Here is a 27,751-nt window from a genome sequence, read left to right as displayed (position 1 = left end):
AGGAAGTGACGTCGCGTATCAAACCGGAAACGGCACCAACAACAGCTGGAGTTTAGCTTGTCACTTTGCTTTCACAGATTTATCGTTACGGTATATATGTCCGTTAACGATTGAAAAGTTGCGGGTTGAGTATTCAAGAGAAGTTAAACACTCGTCTCAACTTCACAGCAGTCAACTTGGATAAAAAGCCAACAGGAGCGGAACGAGACGAAGCCAATGATAGCCGTCCAGCTAGTTAGCGCAGCTCACCGGTTGTACAGTTTAACTAGTTGGCGTTAGTTTCGAGATTGTCCTTATATTTATATGAACACTGACCTCGTATCGCTGTAATTTTAAGTTATTTCACCTGTCCAGATGTTCCTACCTCAGACACAGGCGGGAAAGCTTTTTTAATTAACGCTAACGTCAAGCTAGCATTCGCACCAAGCTCGCTAACGGCGCGTTGTGAAGCGTAAATGAACACCCATTAGCACGTCGAGCACAACACTACGCTGCCTACCAGGTATCACAGGTAAAGTACACTTTAACTATCGCTTAATTGCCTTTGTGTCTTCTCTTCGCCGGTGGAAGTAACGTTACCTCACGAATGAGCCGACGTTACCCTGCAGGGGTGCAGCGTGGACCCATTAGCGAGCTAATTAAGATCAGGTGCTGCAACGTTATTGAGTTTACCAGAAGACCATGACGGTTTGTATGCCGTCTTCGTTGACAGCCAGATTATCAAACCTCAAATGAATCCCATATAGCTATGATTTAGGAAATACTGTAGTGCAATAAGTCCAAGTCCCCCCCAACATTTCTTTTACGGAATCCCATGTCTAAAATGCCTAAATCCGCCGGTAAAGTGTCTTTGTGTTTTTAAAACTGCGAAATATAAGTTTTCGCAGGTCGCTAAATCTTGTAATATCATAATTGTCCTCAATTGCTACGACAGGCTTGGCTGAACTAGACAGGAAGTTACTGCTACGGCTGCTATAGGTTGATTTATCTTGTTTATGTCTTTGAACTATAGGATCACAGGCAGCAGAATGGCCACAGACTGGTTGGGTAGTGTTGTGTCTATAAACTGCGGGCTGACGTTGGGAGTTTATCAGGGAGAGGTGTTGTCTGTCGATCACGCCAGCCAGACCATTTCTCTGAGACAGCCCTATCACAACGGGGTCAAATGCCCTCTTCCTGAAGTCACTTTCAGGTAAGAAAGAAGAAGGACGCGCACACTTTTGTCTTGATTCAACAGAACAACAAAATGCACAACTTTGACGGCTTTAAAAGGAAATTATCCTCCCACACACACAAGCCTCTACGTTTTGCATTCAACCATGAATCAGGTTTACATATATAACCGCCACCAAGGAGATAATATTTTGTCAAATGTCGTTAAAAGGTCTCAATGAAATTTGGAACAGAGGACTGATGAACAAGTGATCTGTTTTAATGTTGGATATAGTAAAACAATGTATTATCAAAACAAGATTGTGCTTTTGAGCATTTTTTTAACTATTCTAAAATTCTTATTTTTCTTATAGATGTGGGAGTTTTGTTTTCATTCAAATAACACTATTTGTACTTTCAATTCAGGTTTAGCTCTAGGTGTTGAATTAAATACCAGTTTTTATTTTGACCAAATATTAGTATCGTGCAACCTTGTTGGAGGTATTTCAATGAAATCCTTTGTTCTTTCAATGTTGGTGCCTTTTTCCCACCCTATGAGCTCCACAGACCATGTCTGATCGTTGTAAGCTTTGGCATGCTGACTGAAACTGCAATTGCAGTTGGAGTGAGCTCAATCATTTGATTTTTGTCTTTTATAGTGCCATTGATATCAAGGAGTTGAAGTTCCTAGATATCCAGAATATAGTCAACCAGCCCAGCACCGGTCAGGGAGCTGCAACAGAATCCAGCTTCATACCTTCAGCACGCCATGGACAGAGTAACAGAGTCTCTCTACCTCATGTGACAAGCAGCGGCTCCTACTCCAGCTCTGCACCAATCACCATCCTCCGCAGAGGTAGGCAGATGCGTGAGCCTGGGTTCCATCACCATTCATGGTTAACTGTCTTTGGTAGAAACTACGGACACTAGAGTTTTATTATGCTTAATAATGAGGGGCAGTGCAGAATGCCACATACATAAAAAAATCATTCATTTAAATAGTTTGACTTCTCATGTGTAATTAATGTTTTGGCGTTCTTTTGAGTATTGGATACATAAATTATGCTGACAGTGGCAGATAACAGAATCAGGTTTTGTCCCGAAGTCTACAACACCCAACGCTGAAGGTGCTAAACCAGCTACAACAAGTATACACTGTCCAAGTAGAACATCATTGTGCAGTGGAATACTAGAACTTAAAGAAGCTATTTTTAGAAAATGGTCCAAAATATTATGACAATTTGGCACCTTGTCCTAGTTTAGGAATACCCCGTTTATTTAAAGATGTTGCTTATCCACCGTGTTACTGCATTTCCTCGTTCCTAAATCACAGTTCTATTGTTTTCTTAGTTTGTTGAGTTCTGTCAGGAATTTCCCACAGCGTTGGCCGAACAAAAAAAACATAGATATTGTTCATTGTCAGAAGGAAATGTGACACACCGTAGTGTATGATTTTACCCAACTCTTGTTAGAAGTTCCAGAAAGTTGTGAACGAATATAGGCTGAAAATGTAGTCACTCCAGGTCGATGTTTTTGATTGTCCAACAGACGTGCGCGATGTTTTCTAATCCCCAATGGGAAGGAAGTACATTTTCCCAGACAGATCGGATGATTTTTGAGACGTCAGATGACGCTGAAAAGTTGTAAACAACCTCTTACGCTTCATACTCCAGTGCCCCAAAAAGAGTGATGATTGTAAATCTCATAAAACGATTTAAACCAGCAGGACAGTGGTTTGATTCTGCATACTTTTTGACGACCCCAGCAGTTATGAATGTGGTTGTCAGCCCCAAGACCTTTAGTTGTTTCTGAGGAAATGCATCTTTAAAAATGGGTCACAAATATGTGATTTCAGCACATTACTACGCAGTTATTTTCTAAAATAAGTAGGACCTGTAGATTTAATTATTTTTATATAAATAAAGGAACATGTCACACACTGCAACAGTGTGGCTCATTGATGTCTTGGAAAAAAACACATGAATCAATTTTCAATGTTACAGCAATAAGAAGCAACAGTAAAAAAATAATTTAAAAAAAGCACTGTCACATATTGCAAGTGAAGTAGTCTGTCACTGAAGGAGCTGTTTATATAACCTGCATCAAAGTGTTTGTTAAAAAAACAAACGAATCAAGTTGAGTTATTGATCAAATTGCTTATTTTTGACAAAATGCCTTTAATATCTAAATGGAGCTCAACGGTTGAAGAATAAATCATCTGTGTAAAATAATTTCTGTTTTTATGTGCAATGTTCCATTTTTAATCCTTAATGTTTCTGAGTAAATTTGCCAGGCACTCAATCGTATGCCGTCCCCTTTGTTTGTCTCCATGCTCCACTGGTAACCCTGTGTTTAACGTCACGTTGCTGTGAATTTGTGGTTAAATCCCTGTCATGGAAAGGATTCATAAAGTGCTCAAAATGTCTGCCCTCAAACACTCAACCATTTGACAATGGGACAGAATTCACAGACTTTGCTGGAATGCGCATCACATTCCGTGAGGGTGGAGATTGGGATTGTTCCATAGTTGTTGTCTTTTAGCCATGTTAACAGGAAGACCAAGCAATGTCGTGCAACACAGTGGCCCTCGCCAAAACATTCTGCCATTGTGAAGCTTAACATTCGAGCTCAGACTGTGTTAAAGAGGGGTTGATATCTACTCTAGTCCGGAGAGGTTGTGGTTTGTAGTGTTGATGAGCTGGTTTCTTGTCCGGTGACTTGCAGTCTTTCGTGGTGATGAGGGTCAACTTGTGACCGCTGTTCCGTCTCTGGCAGATTTCGAGAGTCATTCTTCAGTTTAATACGAGTCATCTGTAGCCGTCTTTGTAACAACGACTCTCTAAATTCCAAGTTAAGAGGCTCTACTATGTCATGCTTTTGGATATTTTGTTTCCAGATATTTGTGTTATAGTCTAACGGAGAAAAAAGTTATATCTTTAATTTAACATAGTTTTCTTGTTATTATGGCAAATGTGTTCTAGTTTAGTTCATAGAAATCAACCTCTAAATACCCATTAAATGGTAAAGACCGTTCTGCCGTTCCACAATAATACATACAATGCACATCTGCATTCTCCCCGTCCACACATTTGTCCATGTGCACTGTAAACATCAGAATGTGTTGCTCAACCTCCCTGATTAGATGAAGCCTAAAAACAGCATTTTCTTCCTGTCAGCAGGAAGTCTCCGTGTCCTCTGCCAGAATCCGTTAAAGCCAGTTCACTTTCACACTCATGCTCACCAAACAATGGTGGAGTCAAAGGTCAATAGCATTGGCTATAATAGACGCTGCGTAATGTTCCTCAGCCGGGTTGTAAAAATGACCTTTGCCTTGGTGCGTTTCCTGTGCATGGAAGACTCAGGAAGACTGTTTGTTCCCTTTGAAAATAAATATTGCACTATTTTTGTTTTGTGGCAGCAGGACTCATAGCTATTTACTCCCTGCAGCTCACTTGTTCCTATACAGAAGCATAAGCAACACCGTCCTGTCCTCCTAAGATTCCCATAGCGTGCTAAAGACTTGTACCAAAGTTCTTCTTTACAATATGTGTGTGACTAAGATCAATAAACATTCCCCCTCCCTCCTCGTGGAGAGGAGGTTATGCAAATGCCAGGCCTCAGAGCCCTGCCACCCCCCCCCCCCTCCTCCTCCTCCCTGACAGGAAGCCATGTCGTCCCAGTGAGCTTGGAAGGCAACAACACCACACATTTACCAATTGTGGAAGCACTGTTTACCTTTTTGTGTGTTTTTTTTATTTTAATCTCCAGCTCTCAGGCTGGTGGCAGGGGAGCTAATGTCCAAATTGCATGGGGCCAAAGTGCTGAGTGGCCTGGGCAGGGCCGGTCCTTTCACACGCGATGCCATGCTCCCAAGAAGCCCCCCCAGCCACATAAAAGGGAAAGCAGGGAGGGAGCGTTGCTTATCCAAGATCGCAGATTCCAGAAATGGTTCTCTGAATATCTGCCGTTTATCTTTCTGGGAGAGTAGGATGGGAATTTAGGAACCGATTTTGTGAATGATGTGGAGTGGAATTCCAATCAAATCAAAGCTGAACTCATTGAAAAGTGCATTTTTAGAAGAGCACTATAAGGCTTTGCACTAATGAAAATCATTAACCTAACCAGCATTTTACCTTATTAAATTAAATTCTGTGCTGTTTAGTGTTTTTTTCTCCCTACAAATCGCTTTCTTGTAAACCTTTATGGTTGAGGGGAAGTTTTTCTCTGTTTTATTTAGCTTCACACTCATGCAACTCCAAACTTTCCCAAAGAGGTTCCCAGTATGTGTACAGATCTCCAACATTAAAGCTCGGAGCAACTCCTGTATGTTACCAGTGCCTCGCTCGCAGTTGCTCCGCATTGCTCTCCCACCGCCATCTCTGACTGGATGGTAATTGGACGCAAAGTTGTTATCCCCGGAAGTCTCTTTGGTCTGGCATTTGCACGCATTTACCCTCCTTTAGCCTGTAGATTTGACCCACTTGGCAGTCTCGTTGATCTTTGTATCCAAACCCGTATCTGCTGGTTTTCTCTTTTCTTGATGGTTACTTCGACTCCACACTCAGTGCGTTTACATGCAATCGAATTATTGGCTTAGTCGGACTGAAATCGAATTATCCGTTTCATGTAAACACCTATGTCGGATCGGACTATGTGCGGTCCGACTACGATCCGATTAACACCTCTGGATAGCTCGGTCCGATCCAGTTGATAATTCGACTCTCGCGGCATGTAACGGTGAATTCGATTCGGAACTGGACTTTGCGTCTTTGCGCATGCTCGAGATCCCGCCGCCCTCCTCCCTCCCTCCCATGTCGTGACCCGGAAGTCGAAAGAGACGATAAATTAAATTCTCCGTGTACCTTCGGCGACGGCGTCTTCTCTCCATTATCAACTCAGCCAATAGTGCCATTTGCATTCGCTGTACTCCTATTAACACCATGGAAGAATAGTAGAGGGATGTAGCTTCGCCTCGCTCTCTGTTCGCCATCTTTCTCGAAATGTTGTTGTTGGTGGTGGTCAAGAGGTCAAGCGGAAATGGCTGTATCACCACGAGTTGTAATGAAAACAGCACCACCTATCGTATCGGATATGACATGCTTTCGGCCAATGATTCGAATTACTCACTGCCATGTATATTGGGATAACAGCAGATCCCCCAAAAGATAGCATAGTCCGACTAAAGCAAGATTCGAATTATACCATCATGTAAACGCACTGAGTGAATCACAGGACTCTGGTGACGGCTTGAGTGTTGCGTCTTCGAGCCCTGGAGTTAAACATTGAAATTGAATGTCAAATGTTTAGTGACCAGTTGGGAGATGGCTTTGAAATGGCCCTGAAATTGAGCATTGTTTTCAATGTGTGTGTGTGTGTATATTTAACAGTACAGTTTGCCCAAAGCCCACATTTCCATTTGAAATATTCCTGGCCTGTGGACCTGTGTACTAATTTGCGGTGGCAAGTTTGTCCAAACGGAAATCCGCAAACTCCACTTTCCATCTCCTCGCTTGTTATTCATTAGCCTGTTTGACTTGGAGCTCTGACCGGTTCATTCAGATTTTCAGATTCGTAGCATGACAAAACACTTCCTTGTAAATAAAGTCATTGTTGTCGTGTGCTAAAAAGCCTGCTGGCTTTCGTCCTTGTTCTCACAGGTGAACGCACCAACCCACCACCCTCCTCACACAAAAAACAAGCTGTTTGTCCCGCTCAGCAAATCACTTATGAATACCAGTGCACTTGTATTTAGAGGGGAGTGAACAGCTTTAAGATGACTACTTTCGAAAACAAAAACAAATCAGTGCTGTCTGCATTGGTGCTTGTCAGGCCTCATTATGACCTGGAGTCGTTTAGTGGCTTTGGTATTGATACCAGTGTGCTGTGAATGAGCCTCCCAGTACCTTGCGTGAGAGTCCAAAGTACCTTAGCTGTCACAGTGACAGTAGCGTGAGACTGCCTCTCTCTCTCCCGGTTAGCGTGAGAGCTCAGCGTGGTTGGGGTTGAAGGCCAGGTTTTTCCAGTTCTTTTTTTCTTTTTTTCTTTCTTTTTCTTTTTTCTCTGTTCATTAAGGATTTTGTTTGCACATACATGTATGTAAACTTCATATATCATACCGTTCGGTCGGCCATTGTATGTTTTGTGCGTCTGCTGTGTTCTCTGCGGGTTAAAGTAACCAACCGAGAGGATAAGAGGAGTTACCAGACCGAGCTACGTTAAAAACAAAGGTGTGTGTGTGTGTGTGCCTGATGAACAGCAAGACTGCTCATAGCTCCTTCAGAAGTGATACAAATATGAACACGGATTCCTCGGTTATTGGTGTATTTTGGATTTGAGATTAAAACCAAACTAGGCCCTTGTTAGCCCGGCGCAACGCCTCCTCCTCTCTGTCCGCCCTCAGTTTAACAGCTATAGTGTTCTTAAAAGTGTTCTTTCTCTAAAATGTCAATGTTTTCATCTTAAACTCCAGGATATATTGGAAATGTCACTCTTTATTTGTATTATACAAGCATTTGATAAATGATTTATAACATATATTTATGTAGCTTTACGCAGCTTTATATTTTGAATTTGTCAGCAATTATAACTTATTTTAGATAATGTGTTTCACTATATTGTCATTTATTAAATCTATACACCAGCATCCATTATTAGGTGATCACAAAGGGAAGTTATAGTAGTTGACAAACTCATTAATCTGCTAACCAATATATTCCTACCTTACTTTTATGTGTATATGCTAATTGTGTTGCCAAAATGTCTCCTTAGATTTTCCGGTTATCAATTCAACCTATCTCTTCTTATAATATCAGTACGTAAACCTTAAATCATTGGAATTATATGTGCCATAATGTTGGTAAACAAACAAAGATTTTCTAAAAAGTAGAATTGCAGACTTATTCAGTAAACATTCAGCATTGAAATGAAGCTGTCCACATAGAGTGTTGTTGACACCAGAGCTTCTCCATTTATTTACTTATTTTAGCGGGCCAGTGCAGTAATAAATCATTGAATCGGATGTGAGTATTTGGACATGTGGATCCAGTCTAGTACCCTTGGGACGTGATCCAAGTGAATCTATGTTTTTTTGTTTTACTTTTTTGCAAAACACAGGTGATTTGATAGAGGTGGGCAAATCAAACGATACGACAAATATTACATTACAAAGTGTAAAGGTCGGGCATGAGTGCGGTTGATGACTGACTTGGCGTCCATCTTAATGTCTCCAGCCCCTGCAGGTTCGTCTAACAGCAGAGGGGCGATGCAGGCCGCACAAAAGAAGAACAGTGTGAGGAACGGAGGCCCGACGAGGACCAGGGACGACGAGTGCTTCGGAGGCGGGACCGATGAGAACATGGGCGCGGACTTCGACTTTGAGGGGAACCTGGCTCTGTTCGACAAAGCCGCCGTCTTCTCCCAGATCGAAGGGACCGCCGGCCAAAGCAACAGGGCGCCGCATCACAACGTGCAGGGCGATCATAAGCCCCTGTCCTACCGCCATGACGAGAATATCTTGGAGGCGAAGCCCGTCATATACCGGCAGATAACGGTGCCCCAGCACGAGGGCAAAGAATACTGTACCGGTGAGAACAGAGTGCATGTGGACACACTCACGCATTGGTGGGAGTTTCTTTACTCTTGATTCCTTTAGTTCAGTCGATATGGCAGCAACACATATTTAAACTTTTGCAAAGACAGATATAGAAAGAGGTTTTAGGGCTGCCGGCTTTCAGCTCGAAGGCTGATGTTCGATTTGCCTCACCAATTCTGTAGTTGTTCCTGATATGACCCATGAAACACAGGGCCGTAAGTCTGTACAAAAAATAGTTTGAGATATATATATAAATATATTCTAAATATATAAAAGTGATATTTTACATATTTCTTATTCAAATGCACCTTCTACCGCCGGTTGCGTAACTTTTTCAATAAAATACAGTGCCAGTTTGTGAAAAAAACCCGTATATAGCCTTATTTTTTCATAACTACATATAATTACCCTATTTTTCCTTTTTTAGATATCCGTTTTTATTATAGGTACTGATGCGGTGGACCAAAACACTGTTCGTTAATATTAAAAACAGAAACAACAACTTGCTGTTATTGACTTAAAGGGTACCTGTAGCCCAAAACAACAACGTGCTACATCCATTAGGCGCATCAAATAAATCATATTTTCCCCGCCGCTATTGTCAACAAGTCACGCATAGCACGAGGCTTTACATTTCTTTGTCAACATTCCGAGTCCGTGAACGCTTCAGGGCGCAGACATATTGCCAGTTATTTACTCATGTCAAAGGTCACTATGACGTAGAGTCGTTGAAAGGAATTCAGCCAATCCGGAGCCACTTCTACACGCGTTGCTTCTTGGGATAGATCGGTGGCCTCAAACCAGTTCACGTCTGGAGTTCACGCCAAGATGGTGCAGTGCAAGGCGTTCGGTTGTCTAAATAATAAACGGACTCACAAGACTAAAAAGTTATTTTGCGTGCCCAAACCTAGTACAGAGGAAAAGAAGGTGCTCGCGAAGAAGTGGCTGCACAATTTAGGAACCGGGCATACTTTAAAAACATTTACATTCAGCAGAAACTCCGTGGTATGTGAAGATCACTTCGATCCATATATTCAGAATATTAGTAATAATCACACCAACTCTGGTGATCGCAAATTAGCCTACATGAAACAACTGGCAAACTTACCGATTTGACAGTTCTCCTCGGTGCAGGCCCCCGAACATGTCGGCCGATCATTGCATCAATGAAAGACATCTCCAGCGCTGGCTTATGCGCGATGTAGCTATCAAGCTCACGCTTTTGTGTGAAGCAGATGAGGTCTAATGACACTATATCATCGGACATAAGTTCGTGTTCTTTACAACAAATGCACTCTATGTCTGTTTTTTGTGGCACACATTTCCCACAACTGCACCAAACGTCCGCCGACTTGCGTGCACGGTCCGCACGGTGAAGCATCTGGACCGGCGGTCCTTCGGCATCAACTTCATCAGAATCATCGCTATCGCTGTCACAATTAACTAAATGGGGATAGTCTGCTTTTAATGGTTCATACAAGTATCCAGTTGCTGAATCTGACAATCTTTCATCGTCCATATTTCGCCCGTTTCTTTATTATTATCAAGTTCTCAGCATTTGTTTGCGAGCGCTCGACGTTGTTTACATTGGTTTCTGAACACATCCGCTGTGGCTGGCTGTCGATCTATCAACGATGTGACGTCACACCACCGGCGCCATATTCAAGCACCAGTGCAATGAAGCTTGTCGGAGTTGAGGGACTTTGAACAGCCTAAACTACGTATTGTTATTGAATACTGGACCGTCAGTGCATGAATAACCTTTAGAAACACATTATCTTTTGATCTGGCTACATATTCGCGATCTCAACAGGTACCCTTTAATGGCAGATTAGTGAATGCATTTGCCAGATAAAGGTCACCTTGGGGCAGGTTGACTGGAATCATAACTTCCTGGTTACCGGGCATCATGACTTTTGACTCCTCCCCACTCGCCCTGTAATAGGCCCACAGAGACGATGAACACGTCCTTTATCACACTCCTGCTCACTCTAGGAACCTGAGCGTTGCATAACTGGTTAACACAAACATAAGATAAGTGAATGGCATGCTTTCACAGGCCCCAGCGTCCCTCCATAGGAACAGTGGAGGGTGGCGTCAGGGACAAAAAGGGCTGAGTCGCACGGTGTGTGAGTAGGTGTCGCACGACAACTAGGATCAAACTCCACCTGTGTCTGGTCTCAAGATAAGGTTGTGTGCATGGCCACGGTGGAGCGAGTTGGGGAAGTCATTCCTCCGGTGAAATCTCTCGGTTCAGCGCTCAAAGTTTCATGTGCAGTATCTCTCTCTTTCCCCTGAACCATAATAGAACAAGGATGACGGGGGACCACGTATCGCCATCTGCCCGTGGTGACAGCGAGCAGCTCGGTAAAGAGCTGCTGGAGCAGAGCCTCCTCTTCTTACTGTGCAGGCAGATCTGCTTCCCAGGGCTGTCATCATAATCCTCGTCCTCTGCACTCTGTAATTAGCGTGCCGCCGCACAGCCTTACATAAACAGCACCTCTGAAGCAGGAAGAAGCCGCAGCACTCTTGACCCGGAATCTCTGCCAGTAAACAGATAAGTCAACAGTATGAGGAGAGAGAAAGAACAACATAGTGCTTGCCTGTGTACAAGGGTTGCCATGGCGTGCTGGCATGGGTGTTTGACAGGCCTGTTTCTGTAGACTATTGTTAATTGTGTCAAGAATTGTTTCAGACAGTGTAAGTTTAGTTCCGCTCTTGTCTTGCGGTATGATTGTCTCCAGTATTGCAGCAACGCCTCGTCGGAGCAAAACAAGCCATGCAGCGGCACAAACTGCAGTCAAGCGAACTGTCAGCTGGTTTTCCTAGTTTTTTTTTGTTTTTTTATATCGTTCATATCGCTTTGGAGAAAGCAGGATGCAAAAGAAATGTGTGTCATCACAAAATATGTTAACCCTCATGACACAATGACCTTGGGATGGATGTGAAGCTCCTGCGCGTGCATTGATCTTCACCCAAACCTGCGTGCTGTCGGGGAAAGAGAAGGCGAGCGTGGGGACGTGATGCGTTTTAACTTTCAAGCTGCGGTTTTGGCGTTCTGATCTGCAGACCTTCATATTCAATGTTACCTGCTTGCTTCAAAGTTCTCAAAATCCAGAGATCAACAGTGTGCAGGATTTTGATGCGATGATGGCCTAATATGCTGAACTGCTTCAAATGCCACAGAGAAAACAGTATGATGTCAGACGGGCAGCTCCTTTCATGATTGTAGACTCCTGTTTTGACACGAGCAGTGGCATCACTCACGCTGAAGACCAATCTAAAGAGGAGAACTCTGCTAACAGAATACCCAATGAGATACGATCAGTTGATATGTGGCCCCTCCCCAACCAACCCAACAGTGAGCACTGATATGACTAAAATAGAGAAGAAAATAAAAAGGAATCTCACAGATTACCACATTAAGGTGCTGTTCGGTGACCTTTCTTGTTACCGCCCCAGAGTAGAGGTCAACGGAGTTCAACTCTGGCGGTGCGGCGGAGAGGAATGGAACCGCCTTGTCTAACCCTCCCTCACCCAGCCTCAAACACACATGGCCCGCATCCAGCCGGTGTGTGTGTGCGCACCTGGCGGGCTGGTTTAATAGCAATCTGTGCACGAGTGCAACTCCCACTTCCTCAGCGCGCTGTACACGAGGCAGCAGTTTGCATGACAAGGAGCAGTTGACTCGTCTCCTCTGCTTATCGCTCTCGTGGGGCATTTCGGTCATGTATTAACCGTCTTTGTGCGGTATCAATAAAAGAATTGTGGGAGGGGAGCAGGGGCCGACCTCAAGATAAGCAAGAATGTGCGCCAAGCACGGCATGAGCCTCTGTGTTTCTAAATAATGATCTTGTGAACGGGGGGGGGGGGGTCACTCTGATTATGCCAGGGCGAAATGTTGCCTCGGTGTGCGAAAATTCATGCGCGCTATTGAGGCCACCAAGCTCTCGGCTACCAGGCCAGAGATCCGTAGGAAGCCAATGAGGGCGCCTCTTCCTTTATCAAAGGGATCCTGAACCCTGCAGTCCCCCGTAGCTTGACTTTCGTTACCCTTCTGATCTGCCACGGGCAGTAGACAGCCAAGGATTAGCAAAAAGGCTCTTTAAAAGGTTTCCGCACACTTCAGTTAGTACAGTGATAAAAGGTTGAGCTATCGTTCTGTAATAGTCGGGGACAATAAAGGGATTGACGCGTTTTTCCTCAAAAGAAGGATGGTGGCTCCAGTGATCACTCATGAGCCGCCACCGCTTTGCCGCAGTTGTTGCCTTGCTTCCCCGTTTACAAACGGACTTTGTCTACATCAGCGAGCAATGCGCCTCGTGCAGCAACATTCTCTTGTATTTCTCTGAATTCAAGTCAACTCCACCAAACTATCCTCACCATCCAAATATGCTCTTACCCAGGCGTTGATGCATGTATCAGACATCGTGGGCGAATTAGCAACAGGTTACGCTCCCTAAACGCAGTACAAGAGCAGGTGTTGGGCACGTATGCAAATGCTCGAGCAGACGCTCATGTCCTGAAAAAATGCCTGTTGGAAGAAGAGTTTTTGCAGCAGTGAGATGGAGGTACTGTTAAAGTAAACATGTGATTGTCTAGAGTCGGCATTGCTGTGGCAGGAAAATCAAAAAGCATGAAAGAGCAATATATAAGCTCTTCAGACGTCGAACAAAGGATATTTAAGTGTTATAGTCTTAATTGGACCAATATTATCATAATTACAAAACATGTATGTGTTCCTTAAATTAAAACCTTGAGTTGGACCACCCTTGCATTTTTTGAGTAAAAAATAACTAAATATACAAAGCCATCGGGTAATTCCACAAATCAATGGGTTGCCAGCTAAATAAGAACCAATCGGGTATAACTACTATTTTCCTTTTTTAGCTCATAAAAGAGGAAATGTGTATAGATTCCCGCATGAGGCCTGGTGTGGCACGTTGGCCCCTAATGTAAAAAAAGAAGAAGCTAACTGTATAGTTGTAGGGGCCCAGAACCTGTCGCCATGGCAATACAGAGAGTATTGGAGGCGTTGTCATTATACACGTGCTTCATTAAAGTATTGAAAAAAGTTGTGCATTCCTTCAAATGCTTTGCGTTGTACTATCCAGAAATGACAACTGCAAATAATTTGACATATTCCAACCAAAAATGTCTATGAATTACTTATCTTAACTTTGTTTAATAGCCTTTGGTAGATCAGTCAACAATTGTTGAGTCCACTGTTACCGCCACACCTCCCTCGCACATGTTTAGTCATATATATATATGTGTGTATGTATATATATACAGGACTGTCTCAGAAAATTAGAATATTGTGATAAAGTTCTTTATTTTCTGTAATGCAATTAAAAAAACAAAAATGTCATGCATTCTGGATTCATTACAAATCAACTGAAATATTGCAAGCCTTTTATTCTTTTAATATTGCTGATTATGGCTTACAGCTTAAGAAAACTCTAAAATCCTATCTCATAAAATTTGAATATTTCCTCAGACCAAGTTAAAAAAAAGATTTATAACAGCAAAACAAAATCAAACATTTGAAAATGTGTTTCCAGGTGTTTCGAGTTAATTAGACGATTCAAGTGATTTGTTTAATACCCTACTAGTATACTTTTTCATGATATTCTAATATTTAGAGATAGGATATTTGAGTTTTCTTAAGCTGTAAGCCATAATCAGCAATATTAAAAGAATAAAAGGCTTGCAATATTTCAGTTGATTTGTAATGAATCCAGAATGCATGACATTTTTGTTTTTTTAATTGCATTACAGAAAATAAAGAACTTTATCACAATATTCTAATTTTCTGAGACAGTCCTGTATGTGTGTATATATATATATATATATATATGTGTGTATATATATTTATATACAGGACTGTCTCAGAAAATTAGAATATTGTGATGAAGTTCTTTATTTTCTGTAATGCAATTAAAAAAACAAAAATGTCATGCATTCTGGATTCATTACAAATCAACTGAAATATTGCAAGCCTTTTATTCTTTTAATATTGCTGATTATGGCTTACAGCTTAAGAAAACTCAAATATCCTATCTCTAAATATTAGAATATCATGAAAAAGTATACTAGTAGGGTATTAAACAAATCACTTGAATTGTCTAATTAACTCGAAACACCTGCAAGGGTTTCCTGAGCCTTGACAAACACTCAGCTGTTATAAATCTTTTTTTTTTACTTGGTCTGAGGAAATATTTAAATTTTATGAGATAGGATTTTAGAGTTTTCTTAAGCTGTAAGCCATAATCAGCAATATTAAAAGAATAAAAGGCTTGCAATATTTCAGTTGATTTGTAATGAATCCAGAATGCATGACATTTTTGTTTTTTTAATTGCATTACAGAAAATAAAGAACTTTATCACAATATTCTAATTTTCTGAGACAGTCCTGTATGTGTGTGCGCAAGTGACTTTTTTTCGTCCCGATGTGCGCTCACACGCCGGCATCCGAGCTCTGCGGCGCGCGAGACGGAGATCGGAGTCGTGTTAACGCGACACTAGAGACAGAATGACATGCTGCTGGAGAGACGACCAACAACAGACGGATTGGAAGCTCATTCTGCACATGCGTTAAAAAAACAAAACTAATTAATCCTGTAATTTAATTAACTGAGTTAACGCGTTATTTTTCACAGCACTAATATATACAGGACTGTCTCAGAAAATTAGAATATTGTGATGAAGTTCTTTATTTTCTGTAATGCAATTAAAAAAACAAAAATGTCATGCATTCTGGATTCATTACAAATCAACTGAAATATTGCAAGCCTTTTATTCTGATTTATTGCTGATTATGGCTTACAGCTTAAGAAAACTCAAATATCCTATCTCTAAATATTAGAATATCATAAAAAAGTATACTAGTAGGGTATTAAACAAATCACTTGAATTGTCTAATTAACTCGAAACACCTGCAAGGGTTTCCTGAGCCTTGACAAACACTCAGCTGTTATAAATCTTTTTTTTACTTGGTCTGAGGAAATATTAAAATTTTATGAGATAGGATTTTAGAGTTTTCTTAAGCTGTAAGCCATAATCAGCAATATTAAAAGAATAAAAGGCTTGCAATATTTCAGTTGATTTGTAATGAATCCAGAATGCATGACATTTTTGTTTTTTTAATTGCATTACAGAAAATAAAGAACTTTATCACAATATTCTAATTTTCTGAGACAGTCCTGTATATATGTGTGTATATATATGTGTATATATATATATTAGAGATGCACCGATCAGGTTTTTGGTGCCGATCACTGAAATCAGTATCTGCCGATCCGATAATACCGATCACGGTGTCGATTGAAGCATTCTATTTATTGTGGAGCAGTATTGCCTAGGACTATGAGGAAATACATATATAAAGCAACTCAAACATGAAAGAAATTACCCATTTCTTTAAACATTTAGGACTTTTATTTTGAAAAATGTCCTAATTGACAAATTAAAATAGTTTGATTGCTATTGTAGGGAATTTCAGATATGTATGGAACATATCTGCATTATTCATTTCCTGGAACTCTTGGGGAAATCTATATACAGGACTTTTCTTAACATACAAAAGTCTGACTTATTTTTTATAAACTCTTCCTTGGTACAGTAAACATGTTTTAATGTTAGCATAATTTAAGCTAAATCTCAGAAACGATTTATAAAGATACAAAATCAGTTCATTGTTTACTTTTCTATGATCATGTATGATTTGTCGACATCTTATTTTGAAAAACGGATGTTTTTTCACGTGGTTCTTTCTGCTAACTTTGCAAAACCGGATGTCACTTAAATCCTTCTGCTAACTTTATCAAAACCCTTGCGCGCTCCCGATCGAATGTGTTTACCGTCATCATCAGTCTCTAGGGGCAGACATGTGAGAGTCAGCTGAGTTGACCCAGTGATTCAACTCGGGGGACGGGGACGCCGCTCGGTGGTGAGGATCCCCTCGTGGACCTCTCACTCTGCGGCCCTCGCCGGGCGCATCGTCTCCGCTGCGGTGCGCGGCGATTGAAACGTCTGATAGTTCTCGCCGGTGTTACGTCATCTGATCGGCCGTTTTGAGAACGCCGATCAAAACCGATAATGGGAATATCGGCCGATATGGATCGGCGCCGATCAGATCGGTGCATCCCTAGTGTGTATGTATATATATACACACACACATATATATACAGTGCATCCGGAAAGTATTCACAGTGCTTCACTTTTTCCACATTTTGTTATGTTACAGCCTTATTCCAAAATAGATTAAATTCATTATTTTCCTCAACATTCTACACACAACAACCCATAATGACAAAGTGAAAACTGTTTTTTGCAAATCTGTTAAAAATAAAGAATGAAAACATAACATGTACATAAGTATTCACAGCCTTTGCCATGACACTCAACATTTAGCTCAGGTGCATCCTGTTTCCACTGATCATCCTTGAGATGTTTGATTGGAGTCCACCTGTGCTAAATTCAGTTGATTGGACATGATTGAGAAAGGCACACACCTGTCTATCTAAGGTATCACAGTTGACAGTGCATATCAGAGCATAAACCAAGCCATGAAGTTAAAGGAATTATCTATAGACCTCCGAGACAGAATTGTATCGAGGCACAGATCTGGCGAAGGGTACAGAAAGATTTCTGCAGCATTGAAAGTCCCAATGAGCACAGCGGCCTCCATCATCCGGAAATGGAAGAAGTTTGGAACCACCAGGACTCTTCCTAGAGTCGGCCGCCCAGCCAGACTGAGCGATCGGGGGAGAAGGGCCTTAGTCAGGGAGGTGACCAGGAACCCGATGGTCACTCTGACAGAGCTCCAGCGTTGTTCTATGAAGAGAGGAGAACCTTCCAGAAGGACAACCATCTCTGCAGCACTCCACAAATCAGGCCTGTTTGGTAGAGTGGCCAGACGGAAGCCACTCCTTAGTAAAAAGCACATGACAGCCCGCCTAGAGTTTGCAAAAAAGCACCTGAAGGACTCTCAGACCATGAGAAATAAAATTCTCTGGCCTGATGAAACAGATTGAACTCTTTGGCCTGAATGCCAAGCGTCATGTCTGGAGGAAACCAGGCACTGCTCATCACCTGGCCAATACCATCCCTACAGTGAAGCATGGTGGTGGCAGCATCATGCTGTGGGGATGTTTTTCAGCGGGAGGAACTGGGAGACGAGTCAGGATTGAGGGAAAGATGAATGCAGCAATGTACAGAGACATCCTCGATGAAAACATGCTCCAAAGCGCTCTGGACCTCAGACTGGGGCGACGGTTCATCTTCCAACAGGACAACGACCCGAAGCACACAGCCGAGATAACAAAGGAGTGGCTTCGGGACGACTCTGTGAAGGTCCTGGAGTGGCCCAGCCAGAGCCCGGACTTGAACCCGATTGAACATCTCTGGAGAGATCTGAAAATGGCTGTGCACCGACGCTCCCCATCCAACCTGATGGAACTTGAGAGGTTCTGCAAAGAAGAATGGGAGAAACTGCCCAGAAATAGGTGTGCCACGCTTGTGGAATCATACCCAAGAAGACTTGAGGCTGTAATTGCTGCCAAAGGTGCTTCAACAAAGTATTGAGCAAAGGCTGTGAATACTTATGTACATGTTATGTTTTCGTTCTTTATTTTTAACAGAGTTGCAAAAATTAGCAAAAAACAGTTTTCACTGTCATTATGGGTTGTTGTGTGTCGAATGTTGAGGAAAATAATGAATTTAATCCATTTTGGAATAAGGCTGTAACATAACAAAATGTGGAAAAAATGAAGTGCTGTGAATACTTTCCAGATGCACTGTATATACACACACATATATGTGTATATATATATGCTTGTCCCCTTTGCTGTCACGCCAACATGCCGCATGTTTTGACTGAGACGGTAGCCGACGTGGGGGGTCCCGCCCAGAGCTCAGGGCTGGGGATGGGTCCGACACCGCGGGGATGGTGCGTGTGAACTCGGGACCCTGCGGGGAATGGGCGTCTCACTCTGGCTGTCTCGCGTTTGTCAAGTTTTGTAAAGGCTGCCAATCTTCTCTTTGTTTCAGCAGACGGCAGCGACAAACGGGAGAGGAAATGGAGAATCTTCCGTAATGAGAGCAATAGTGGGTTATGAGGAGGAAGGGTTAATCTCTCCCCCCGACCCCCCCCCCCTCTCTATGTATACATGCATGCATAGATACACCGGCATTGACGTGCTCTCCATCCCATTTCTCTGCAGATTCGGGCCTGGTGGTTCCCAGCATCCCCTATGAGCTTCACAAGCGTCTGCTGGCGGCCGCGGAGCGATGGGGCCTGTCCCTCGAGCGCAGGCTGGAGACAACCGGCGTCTGCTCCAGTCAGATGGCGCTCACCCTGCTGGGCGGACCAAACAGGTGAGAAATACCACTGTGGGTGTGACGCCTGGAGATGGAGCCGCTGTCGGCCAAGCGTCCTCCTCCGAGTAGTTATTCAATCATCGGAGCAGGTCCGCCCAACCTTATTTGTTTTCATGACATGTTATTCCTGTTTTCATGGCAATCATCTTTACCAGCATGTCCCTATATGTTACATGGCGTTAACCCTGACACTCCCTCCTCCAGGGTTTATTTTCTTAGAAAGGCACGACAGCGAGTGGTCACACGGCGGGTCGAGAGCACCCTAACAAACTGAAGCAGCCCTGTTCGGTGTTTACCTTCACTAGCGGTGTCGACTTATTTAAGATCAAAGAACGGCTGCACCGAGGCTCGTATAACAAACGGGTTTGTCGTCTCTGACTCTTTCATCAGTTTAGCAGCGCTCTACTACCTGTGTCTCAAGTTTACACTAGAGCCACAGCTCAGATCAAATGCAATTTTGCATTGTAATAACAGAACCACTGGCGTTGCACTGTTTCCCCATCGGTCATACGGTCCTTCAAGTCCAACTCAAAAAGTGTCCAGATACTCGAGCGTTAAATCAAACTTCAAATTTGTTGCGTGTATGTCGAGTATTAAAAACAAACTAATGGAACATTTTAAAGTTGTCATTATAAATAAGATGGTGGACAACAATGTGGCAACTTCTTCACTAAAGTCCCTGTGATTACAACCCAAAAATATTCTTAGGTTTTTAGTTAGAAAGTGACACATGTAATTTGTTTTGCAAAAAACTGAAGCAGATACTTAATAACTGGATGAAGTTGGAAAGCTAACCAAATAATTTTCTATAAAGTTCTGCTTACCAGCCACTATAGATAGCAGCACAGGTGGACGAAAGGCGTCTAGTTCATTATGAAGCTGTTATTTTATTATTTAGATTGATCAGAGCCCTGAATCAGCAGTTAAATGGGTATGGACATTTTTTTAATCATTCTAAAAATAAATGTCTTCTGACATTCCGAGAATATCTGTTCATAAATTAATGTTTTTGACCATTTCTTTTCCAATCACCTCACATGATCTTCAACAGAAATATTAAAGAAATATAGGTTTTATAAATCACAGCTTTGTTTCATGCATCTTATTGCAAACTTATACACACTTTTAACTACTTTATAAATGAGACCAAATAAATGCATTTAGGCAGAGTTAATGGACTATGTCATACTTTTCATTTCAAATTACTAGAATACATCTATTTTTTTACTACCACTAGCTTTGCTATTGATGTTTAGGTTTTCTAAAGTTTTTCTATGCATGTTCATTCTATCTTTTTGAAGCAAATGTGGACGTAGTCTTTTAACCTTCCTTTATTTGCCTCTTCGTGTTTCATGTATGTTGAGGTGTCTTCAACCTAACATGTGGCATCCTTTGTTGGACGTTGGCCAGTCAGCATGTTGGATATGATGCCGTTTGTTTGATCACATATTTATTGTTTAACCTATGAATACTGCCCCGATGTCTTTCTTCCTGCATAATACTGTCATATCTTAAATGTCTCCAGACTCACCCCCAAAAACGTCCACCAGAGGCCCACTGTCGTCCTCCTGTGTGGGCCACACATCCAGGGAGCCCAGGGTGTCAGCTGCGGCAGACACTTGGCCAACCACGGGGTGGAGGTCATCCTGTTTCTGCCCAATTTTGTCAAGATGCAGGAGTCGGTCACTGGCGAGGTCCACCTCTACACCAGGACCGGCAACAAGCAGGTGGCCAGCGTCAAAGGTAGGACACACCGAGAGTACAGAGAGCCGGTGGATTGTGAAATCGGCTGTAGAGTCGGTGCACTGGAGAGGGCCATGATGATCTCTGGGCATGATTCAGTGTCTGAGAGGACCGGCTGGTGTCCTGTTGGGACAGACCAGCACAGAGAAATGTCGCCCTCTAGTGGAGCAGTGGGCATGTTATTTTGATATTTACGCTAATTTATGACTCCACACATTTACAATTAATGTACGTGCATAACTATGAGTGTCTCCTGGTTTCAGTTATTAGCTGGATCCCAAGTATCTTTGTACCTTTGTGAAACACTGTGCTCATCAACATCTCGTTCTCCTCTGATCCAGACCTGCCGACAAGCCCAGTCGACCTGGTCATCAACTGCCTGGACTGCCACGAGAACCCAATGCTGAGGGAGCAGTCCTGGTACCAATCAGCCGTCGACTGGGCCAACCAGAACCGTGCTCCCGTCCTGAGTATCGACCCCGCGATCGGCGGTCCGCATCAGACTGTCGAGGCGAAGTGGACCCTCTCTTTGGGCCTTCCTTTACCGTTGGCCGAGACGGAGAGCCGGGTCTACCTCTGTGACATTGGCATCCCGAAACTGGTTTTCCAGGAAGTTGGAATCTGCTACTGTTCACCATTTGGATGTAAATTTGTCATTCCCCTGCACACGCCATAGCGCAGAAGCCACTGACTTTGAACTTAGTTACAATAGGTCTGCTCCCCTCAGTGGGGAATGGTACGATCTGGTCAGAAACTGGATACAACTTCAGAACATGTCTGAAAGCATATGGTGTAGTTATTTCCTTGCTGAACCTCTGGAAACTCCCGGAGGGGAGGGGTGGGGGGGGAGGGGTGGGGGTGGTGCCGCGCGTTGCGTGCGACAGCGTTTGTTTTTGAGAGGGAAAGGTTTCCTGTTCTTTGGTGTGTTTTGATAAGGGCTCTGGATGACTATGGGAATGTGTTTACAAAACGCTGACCACTGAGTCCGCGACCTCTGATCCTGTGACCAGTCAGAGTAACAGAGCCACAGTTCCTGTTTCCTCCTCCAGATTGCATGTGGAGGCCGGTCCCCGACCCCGAGCTTCGCTCGGCCCAAAGCCGCCTGCCAACCCAGACCTGACATTCATCTGGCAAACACGTCCATTGTCTTTCAATTTAATGCAATGTGGGACCCACATTTAAATTGGTGTTTTTTGTCAAGTAATGGTCATAGCATGTTTCACTGAAACGTTGCTCTTATACAGAATTTATATTTGTGTTATTTGTATTTATTTTTGGAATACGTCTCAGGAACAATGTTTGAAACATGTACAAACTTTATATTTGCATTTACAGTACATCCAATAGCCTCTTTGCCCTGTCTGGTGAGTTCTTAACCACTAACATTAAACATGAAAAGTAGATGGCAACTAATTTCCTGTTTCTGAAATCTTGCAGTTAGACAGGATTTATTTATCACACATTCCATGGACCAACAACATCTTGGACCAGGTTTATCTCTTAATCCCTTTAATTTGGGATTACGGCTTGTTTGGTTGGATGAAACCTAATTGTTATTTTCCATTTTTTACACCTCGGTTTCAGCCCCCGAAGTAACCATTCCTTTCATTTGGTTACCGTAGCGATCTTCTGTTAAAACCTCAGATCAGCAAACTGTCACCGTTACAAGTTAAAATGACAATCACATTTTTCATCTGGCAGCTACTCACTTTTAAAATTATGCTGGTGTCTTTTTTTTGGAGCGTTTAAGTTATTGTGTAGCCAAAAGTAATAAATGCCCTTTTTGCAGACTTTTCACTCCACTAACTGCAACACATTGGAGCCGATAAATCATTTATTGCACTTCAGTCGTCTCTGGACCAAATGTGTGATGGAGGGGTGATGCTTTTTTGATTAAAGCTGCATCTGCGGCTCTCTGCCAAAAACAGTTGGAAAGAATTGAGTCATTTGTGGTGAACAAGAGTGTTTCAATTGGCAGCTCCACAACAGATCTGGGACCGGAGAGTTTACCCAATACCAGAAACTGCCCAGATCCAGGTGCGCACAGCTCGGAGGGGGAGCAGAGTGGATTAAGCTTAATCTGTTGTTGGTTGGAAAATCAATATAAATCAAACCTCCACTCGGGGAAACACGAGCAGTTTTAGACACTGCAGCTTCTTTCTCTGCTTTTTCAGAGCTTAACTTTTTCCCTCTGCATTACAGCAAAGACTAAAGGAAACACTTAAAATGTGATCATGATTGTAATAAAGAAATAAAAAAATTATTGTCAATTTTATTTGGGTGGATCTTGAGATCTATGTATTGTGAGGGGGGCGAGGAAAACCTTGCAGTACAAAATAATGTGAATTTAGTGCCGATGGGTTTGTACCTCACATTTGTATTTATTTTTCAGAAGTGAAGTCAACTCAACTGGACAATGTTGAAGATATTTTGACTGATTTGTTGCCGTCACGTTTTTTTCTTTCTGACAGCCGTGTGTAAGTCGTGTGAATAGCATTATGGAGAGCGTCCTATAAAAAATGTGTGTCTATATAATGTGTCTTTAGGTAGACATGTGATGGTCTTCTGAAACGATGCAGAAGCTACAGGTTGGACACTCCTTTATATGCAATTAAAAAATCTGTGTAAAATTGTGAGATGTGTCATTTGTGGTCATTGCGGAAATACAACACTTCAAAAACTAATCCCAAGTGCCGTTTTGAGACGCTCACTATATTGTATTTTGGTGTGACGCTGCTGGATACTATATATTTAGGAGGAAGAGCCTCTACTTTTACCCAACTATAATTGTGTACAAAATGTATGATAATTTATTAGTTGGAATGCTTCAGCAGTCCAAGTATTGTTCTTGTCTTCTTTAATAAACTTATTATTCTATTTATTCCATACCTTTTTTGTCCCTCTTCTAGTCCTCCTAAACAGCTTCCCATTCATTCTCTATGGCGGTGTCTAAAATCGCCGATGTAATATATCTCTGGCCACTCGCAGCTCAGTGGCGCTGTTTTCAGTGAAGAGCTCCCGCTCCTCCCCCTCCTCCGTCTCATTCAGTCTGCTGTGAGAAGGACCGACTGCACATACGGATCTCTGGAGCTCCACCGTTACGTCAAGCAGTAAGTCGTTCTAACTTATTACAATGAACTAACATGTAATGAAAATTAGTCTTGACAGTCTCTTGTTCGCACTGTAAAGTTGGTTGTGTTTTTTCAGTCACGGAGTTTCTCTTTTTATTGACTCCCGTCACTTCACTAAACGCGCACTTCTCCTCGGTTAACGTTACTGATGAAGTTTTACTTTAACATATCACGTATATTAACTGCTCCACATGTATTACACTCAACTAATAAAGGTGTAATTATAGATTAAACGACCAGCAGCATATTAAAACATAGTAAGTAATTGTAACTTTTACTTTTATTTATTTTTTAATGCAGGACCACCATGTGGTGGTATTAATATTTATATTTTTACTGAAGTAGAAGTTCTGTATACTTTCTCCACCACTGTTAAAACAGAGAACAGCAGAATGTGATACGGTGTATATAAAAGTATACTCATAGTCGGATGCAGGTAGTTTGGGATGGTCACAAGGAATGAAGATCCTTTCTTGTTAAGACACTTCACTCTACATTGTTATTTGAGTCACATGACTTGGGGGGGGGGGGGGGTGTTAATTCACCTCCATGTACACAGGAGATGGGTGGGGGGAGTTCACCTCCATGTACTTTTCCACAAGATGTTCAGGGCACAGGAGATATGGGGGTAGCCTGCCTGCCTGCCTGCCACTGACATGTAAATAGTGTGCCTCAACAAAGGACTTAAGGTTCAGAAACTATATTGTTTGGAAACAATGCCTGTCTATAGCGTATTAATATCCTTACTCTTTTTCATAACAGGAGAGATGAGCAGACATGTGTTTTACCCTGGGAGAATGGCAGTTTCATTCCTTCCGCCAGCTTCTTGGGGAATGACATTTGATACACTATCCACCTCATCAGAACCAGCAAAGAGAGGAAGCTGCAGAGTGTTCTTGGGGGCGCAACAAGGACAGCCCTCCTGTCCTTTCTCAACTATTCCCTCATGTTTGAGAATCCAGTCTCTCCTCAACTATGAGGAAAGGTTAGATGGGTGGGGCTTCACGTTGGTGGAGCGGCCAACACGGTCGCCTCACAGCAAGAGGGCCGTGGGTTCATTTCCCGGTTGGGGTGGCTCCCACAGTCCAAAGACATGCTCAGGTTAAATCATCTCTAAATTTCCCATAGATGTGAGTGCAACTGGTTTTTAATACTTTATTACATATTACATACGTTTGAACTATTTGTAACTTTTTTACTACTTTCTATCTTTTTTATTACTTCTTACCTTTTTTCTTACTTTTTAGTACTTTTTAACTTTTTCATAATTTCATTACTTTTTTACTTTTTTTTATTTACTTTTTTACTTTTTCATTACTTTGTACTTTTCATTACTTTTGTACTTTTTCATTACTTTTGTACTTTTTATTACTTTTTTATTTTGTACTTTTTATTTCATTTGTACTTTTTCATTACTTTTTTACTTTTTTATTACTTTTGTACTTTTAATTAGATTTTGTTATTTTATTTTTATTTGTATAACTATATTAATTTGTATTACTTTACCATGCTATTGATCAAATAACAGTTATAATTTTCCAGTTACAGCACTCAAAAAACGATTAAAGCCCTTCTGATAGGTGACACATTTAAATATCCATCCATCCATTATCAATACCGCTTCATCCTCATTAGGGTCGCGGGGCGCTGGAGCCGATCCCAGCTGACATAGGGCGAATGCAGTTTGCGGTTAGTTTAGACTGATTAAAGTCTTTTAATCAACTTCAGGATGAGTATGGGCTACCCAAAACACAATTTTTCCGTTTCTTACAAATTCTTAGTTTCTTAAACTCTGTACCCCAATACAAAGAAGGTCGTGGACCAAGAGCTGATTGAATCAGTGATTCACCAAGTCTGCCAGCTGAAGGTTGTCAGACCACAACCTCATAACTTTTGAATTTATACTACCGGAGTGTACTCCGTTAGTCAAAAGTTTCTACACCAGATGTCTAACTGACAGTGCTGTAGCTAAATTTAAAGAAGCGATTCCTTCTGTATTTGATTCGATACCACGTCTCAATATAACAGAGGACTCCTGGTCTAACTTTAGTCCGTCCCAGATTGATCATCTTGTTGACAGTGCCATAGGCTCTCTGAGAATGACACTGGACTCGATAGCCCCTCTGAAGAAGAAGACAGTGAGGAAGAGGAGGTTTGCTCCTGGTATAACCCTCAGACCCAAACTGAAGCAAGCGTCACTTAAAGCTTGAGCATATGGCGTTCAACTAATCTCGAAGAATCCCGCTTAGTTTGGCGAGATAGTCTTAAAACATATAAGAAGGCCCTCCGTAATGCCAGAGCAGCCTATTACTCATCAATAATAGAAAAAAATAAAAACAACCCCAGGTTTCTCTTCAGCACTGTAGCCAGGCTGACAGAGAGTCACAGCTCTGTGGAGCCGAGCATTCCTATGAACCTCAGTGGTAATGACTTTATGAACTTCTTTAATGAAAAGATTTTAACTATTAGGGACAAGATTAAGAATCTCTTGCCCATAACCAGTGCCAATCTGTTCTCAAGTGGAATGGCCTTGGAAACCGCTGTATGCCCTGGTGTATATTTGGAGGGATTTTCTCCTATCAACCGTGACCAATTATTTTCAACGGTTTCTACTTCGAACACGTCTACCTGTCTCTTGGACCCCATCCCGACGAGGCTGCTTAAAGACGTTTTGCCTTTAATTGGCGGCTCTCTATTAGATATTATCAATGTGTCTCTGCTAACAGGCCACGTACCACACTCCTTCAAGGTGGCTGTTATTAAACCTCTCCTGAAGAAGCCCACTCTGGATCCAGAGGTATTGGCTAACTACAGACCGATCTCTAACCTCTCCTTCCTCTCCAAGATCCTTGAGAAAGTGGTCGCAAATCAGTTGTGCGACTTTCTACATCATAATAGTTTATTTGAGAAATTTCAATCAGGATTTAGAAAACACCACAGCACCGAGACGGCACTGGTGAAAATTACAAATGACCTCTTAATGGCAGCAGATAAAGGACTCCTCTCTGTCCTGGTCTTGTTAGACCTTAGTGCTGCATTCGACACCATTGACCATGACATCCTGTTACAGAGACTGGAGCAGTCGATTGGCATTTCAGGCACGGCACTAATTTGGTTTAAATCCTATTTATCAGATCGATCTCAGTTTGTATTTGTAAACGATGACGCCGATAACCACCAACGTTAATCACGGAGTTCCACAAGGTTCTGTGCTTGGACCAATTTTATTTACCTTATACATGCTTCCTTTGGGCAATATTATCAGGAAACACTCCATAAACTTTCATTGTTACGCAGATGACACTCAACTATATTTATCGATAAAACCAGAGGAGAGCAACCAACTCTGTAAAATTCAAGCATGTCTTAAAGACATAAAAACATGGATGACCTGCAACTTGATGTTAAACTCAGACAAAACCAAGTAATTTTAATCGCCCTGAGCACCTCAGAGATCAATTATCTGGTGATGTGGATTCTGTAGACGGCATTGCCCTGGCATCCAACACCACTGTAAAGAATCTTGGCGTTATCTTTGATCGACTTGTCCTTTAACTCCCACGTAAAGCAAATCTCAAGGACTGCATTCTTTCATCTACGTAATATTTCAAAATCAGGCACATCTTGTCTCAAAAGATGCAGAAAATTGGTTCACGTTCCTTACTTCGAGACTGGATTACTGCAACTCCTTATTAGCAGGCTGCTCTAATAAATCTCTTAGGTCCCTCCAGTTGATCCAGAATGCTGCAGC

General features: G+C 42.1%; 1 protein-coding gene across 3 annotated transcripts; it reads left to right on the top strand.

Annotated features, from left to right (window-relative positions):
• Positions 1 to 51: 51 nt before the first annotated feature.
• Positions 52 to 23,502, top strand: LOC130192563 (enhancer of mRNA-decapping protein 3-like). Of its 3 annotated transcripts, none has more exons than XM_056412645.1 (8): positions 52 to 511; positions 1,013 to 1,192; positions 1,812 to 2,008; positions 8,382 to 8,735; positions 18,800 to 18,853; positions 18,970 to 19,123; positions 20,652 to 20,869; positions 21,211 to 23,502. In XM_056412645.1, exons 2-8 carry the CDS (start codon positions 1,029 to 1,031, stop codon positions 21,543 to 21,545), a joined length of 1,476 nt encoding a protein of 491 aa, XP_056268620.1. In that variant the 5' UTR covers positions 52 to 511; positions 1,013 to 1,028; the 3' UTR covers positions 21,546 to 23,502. The 3 variants fall into 3 exon arrangements, with proteins under 3 accessions (XP_056268620.1, XP_056268619.1, XP_056268621.1); XM_056412644.1 differs by having other exon boundaries at positions 18,797 to 18,853; XM_056412646.1 differs by lacking the exon at positions 18,800 to 18,853.
• Positions 23,503 to 27,751: the final 4,249 nt, after the last annotated feature.

This window comes from Pseudoliparis swirei, chromosome 4 (assembly GCF_029220125.1).
Source record: "Pseudoliparis swirei isolate HS2019 ecotype Mariana Trench chromosome 4, NWPU_hadal_v1, whole genome shotgun sequence".
Lineage (NCBI taxonomy): Eukaryota > Metazoa > Chordata > Actinopteri > Perciformes > Liparidae > Pseudoliparis > Pseudoliparis swirei.
Note: the sequence above shows the minus strand (reverse complement) of the source record. Positions and strands in the feature narration are given on the sequence as shown.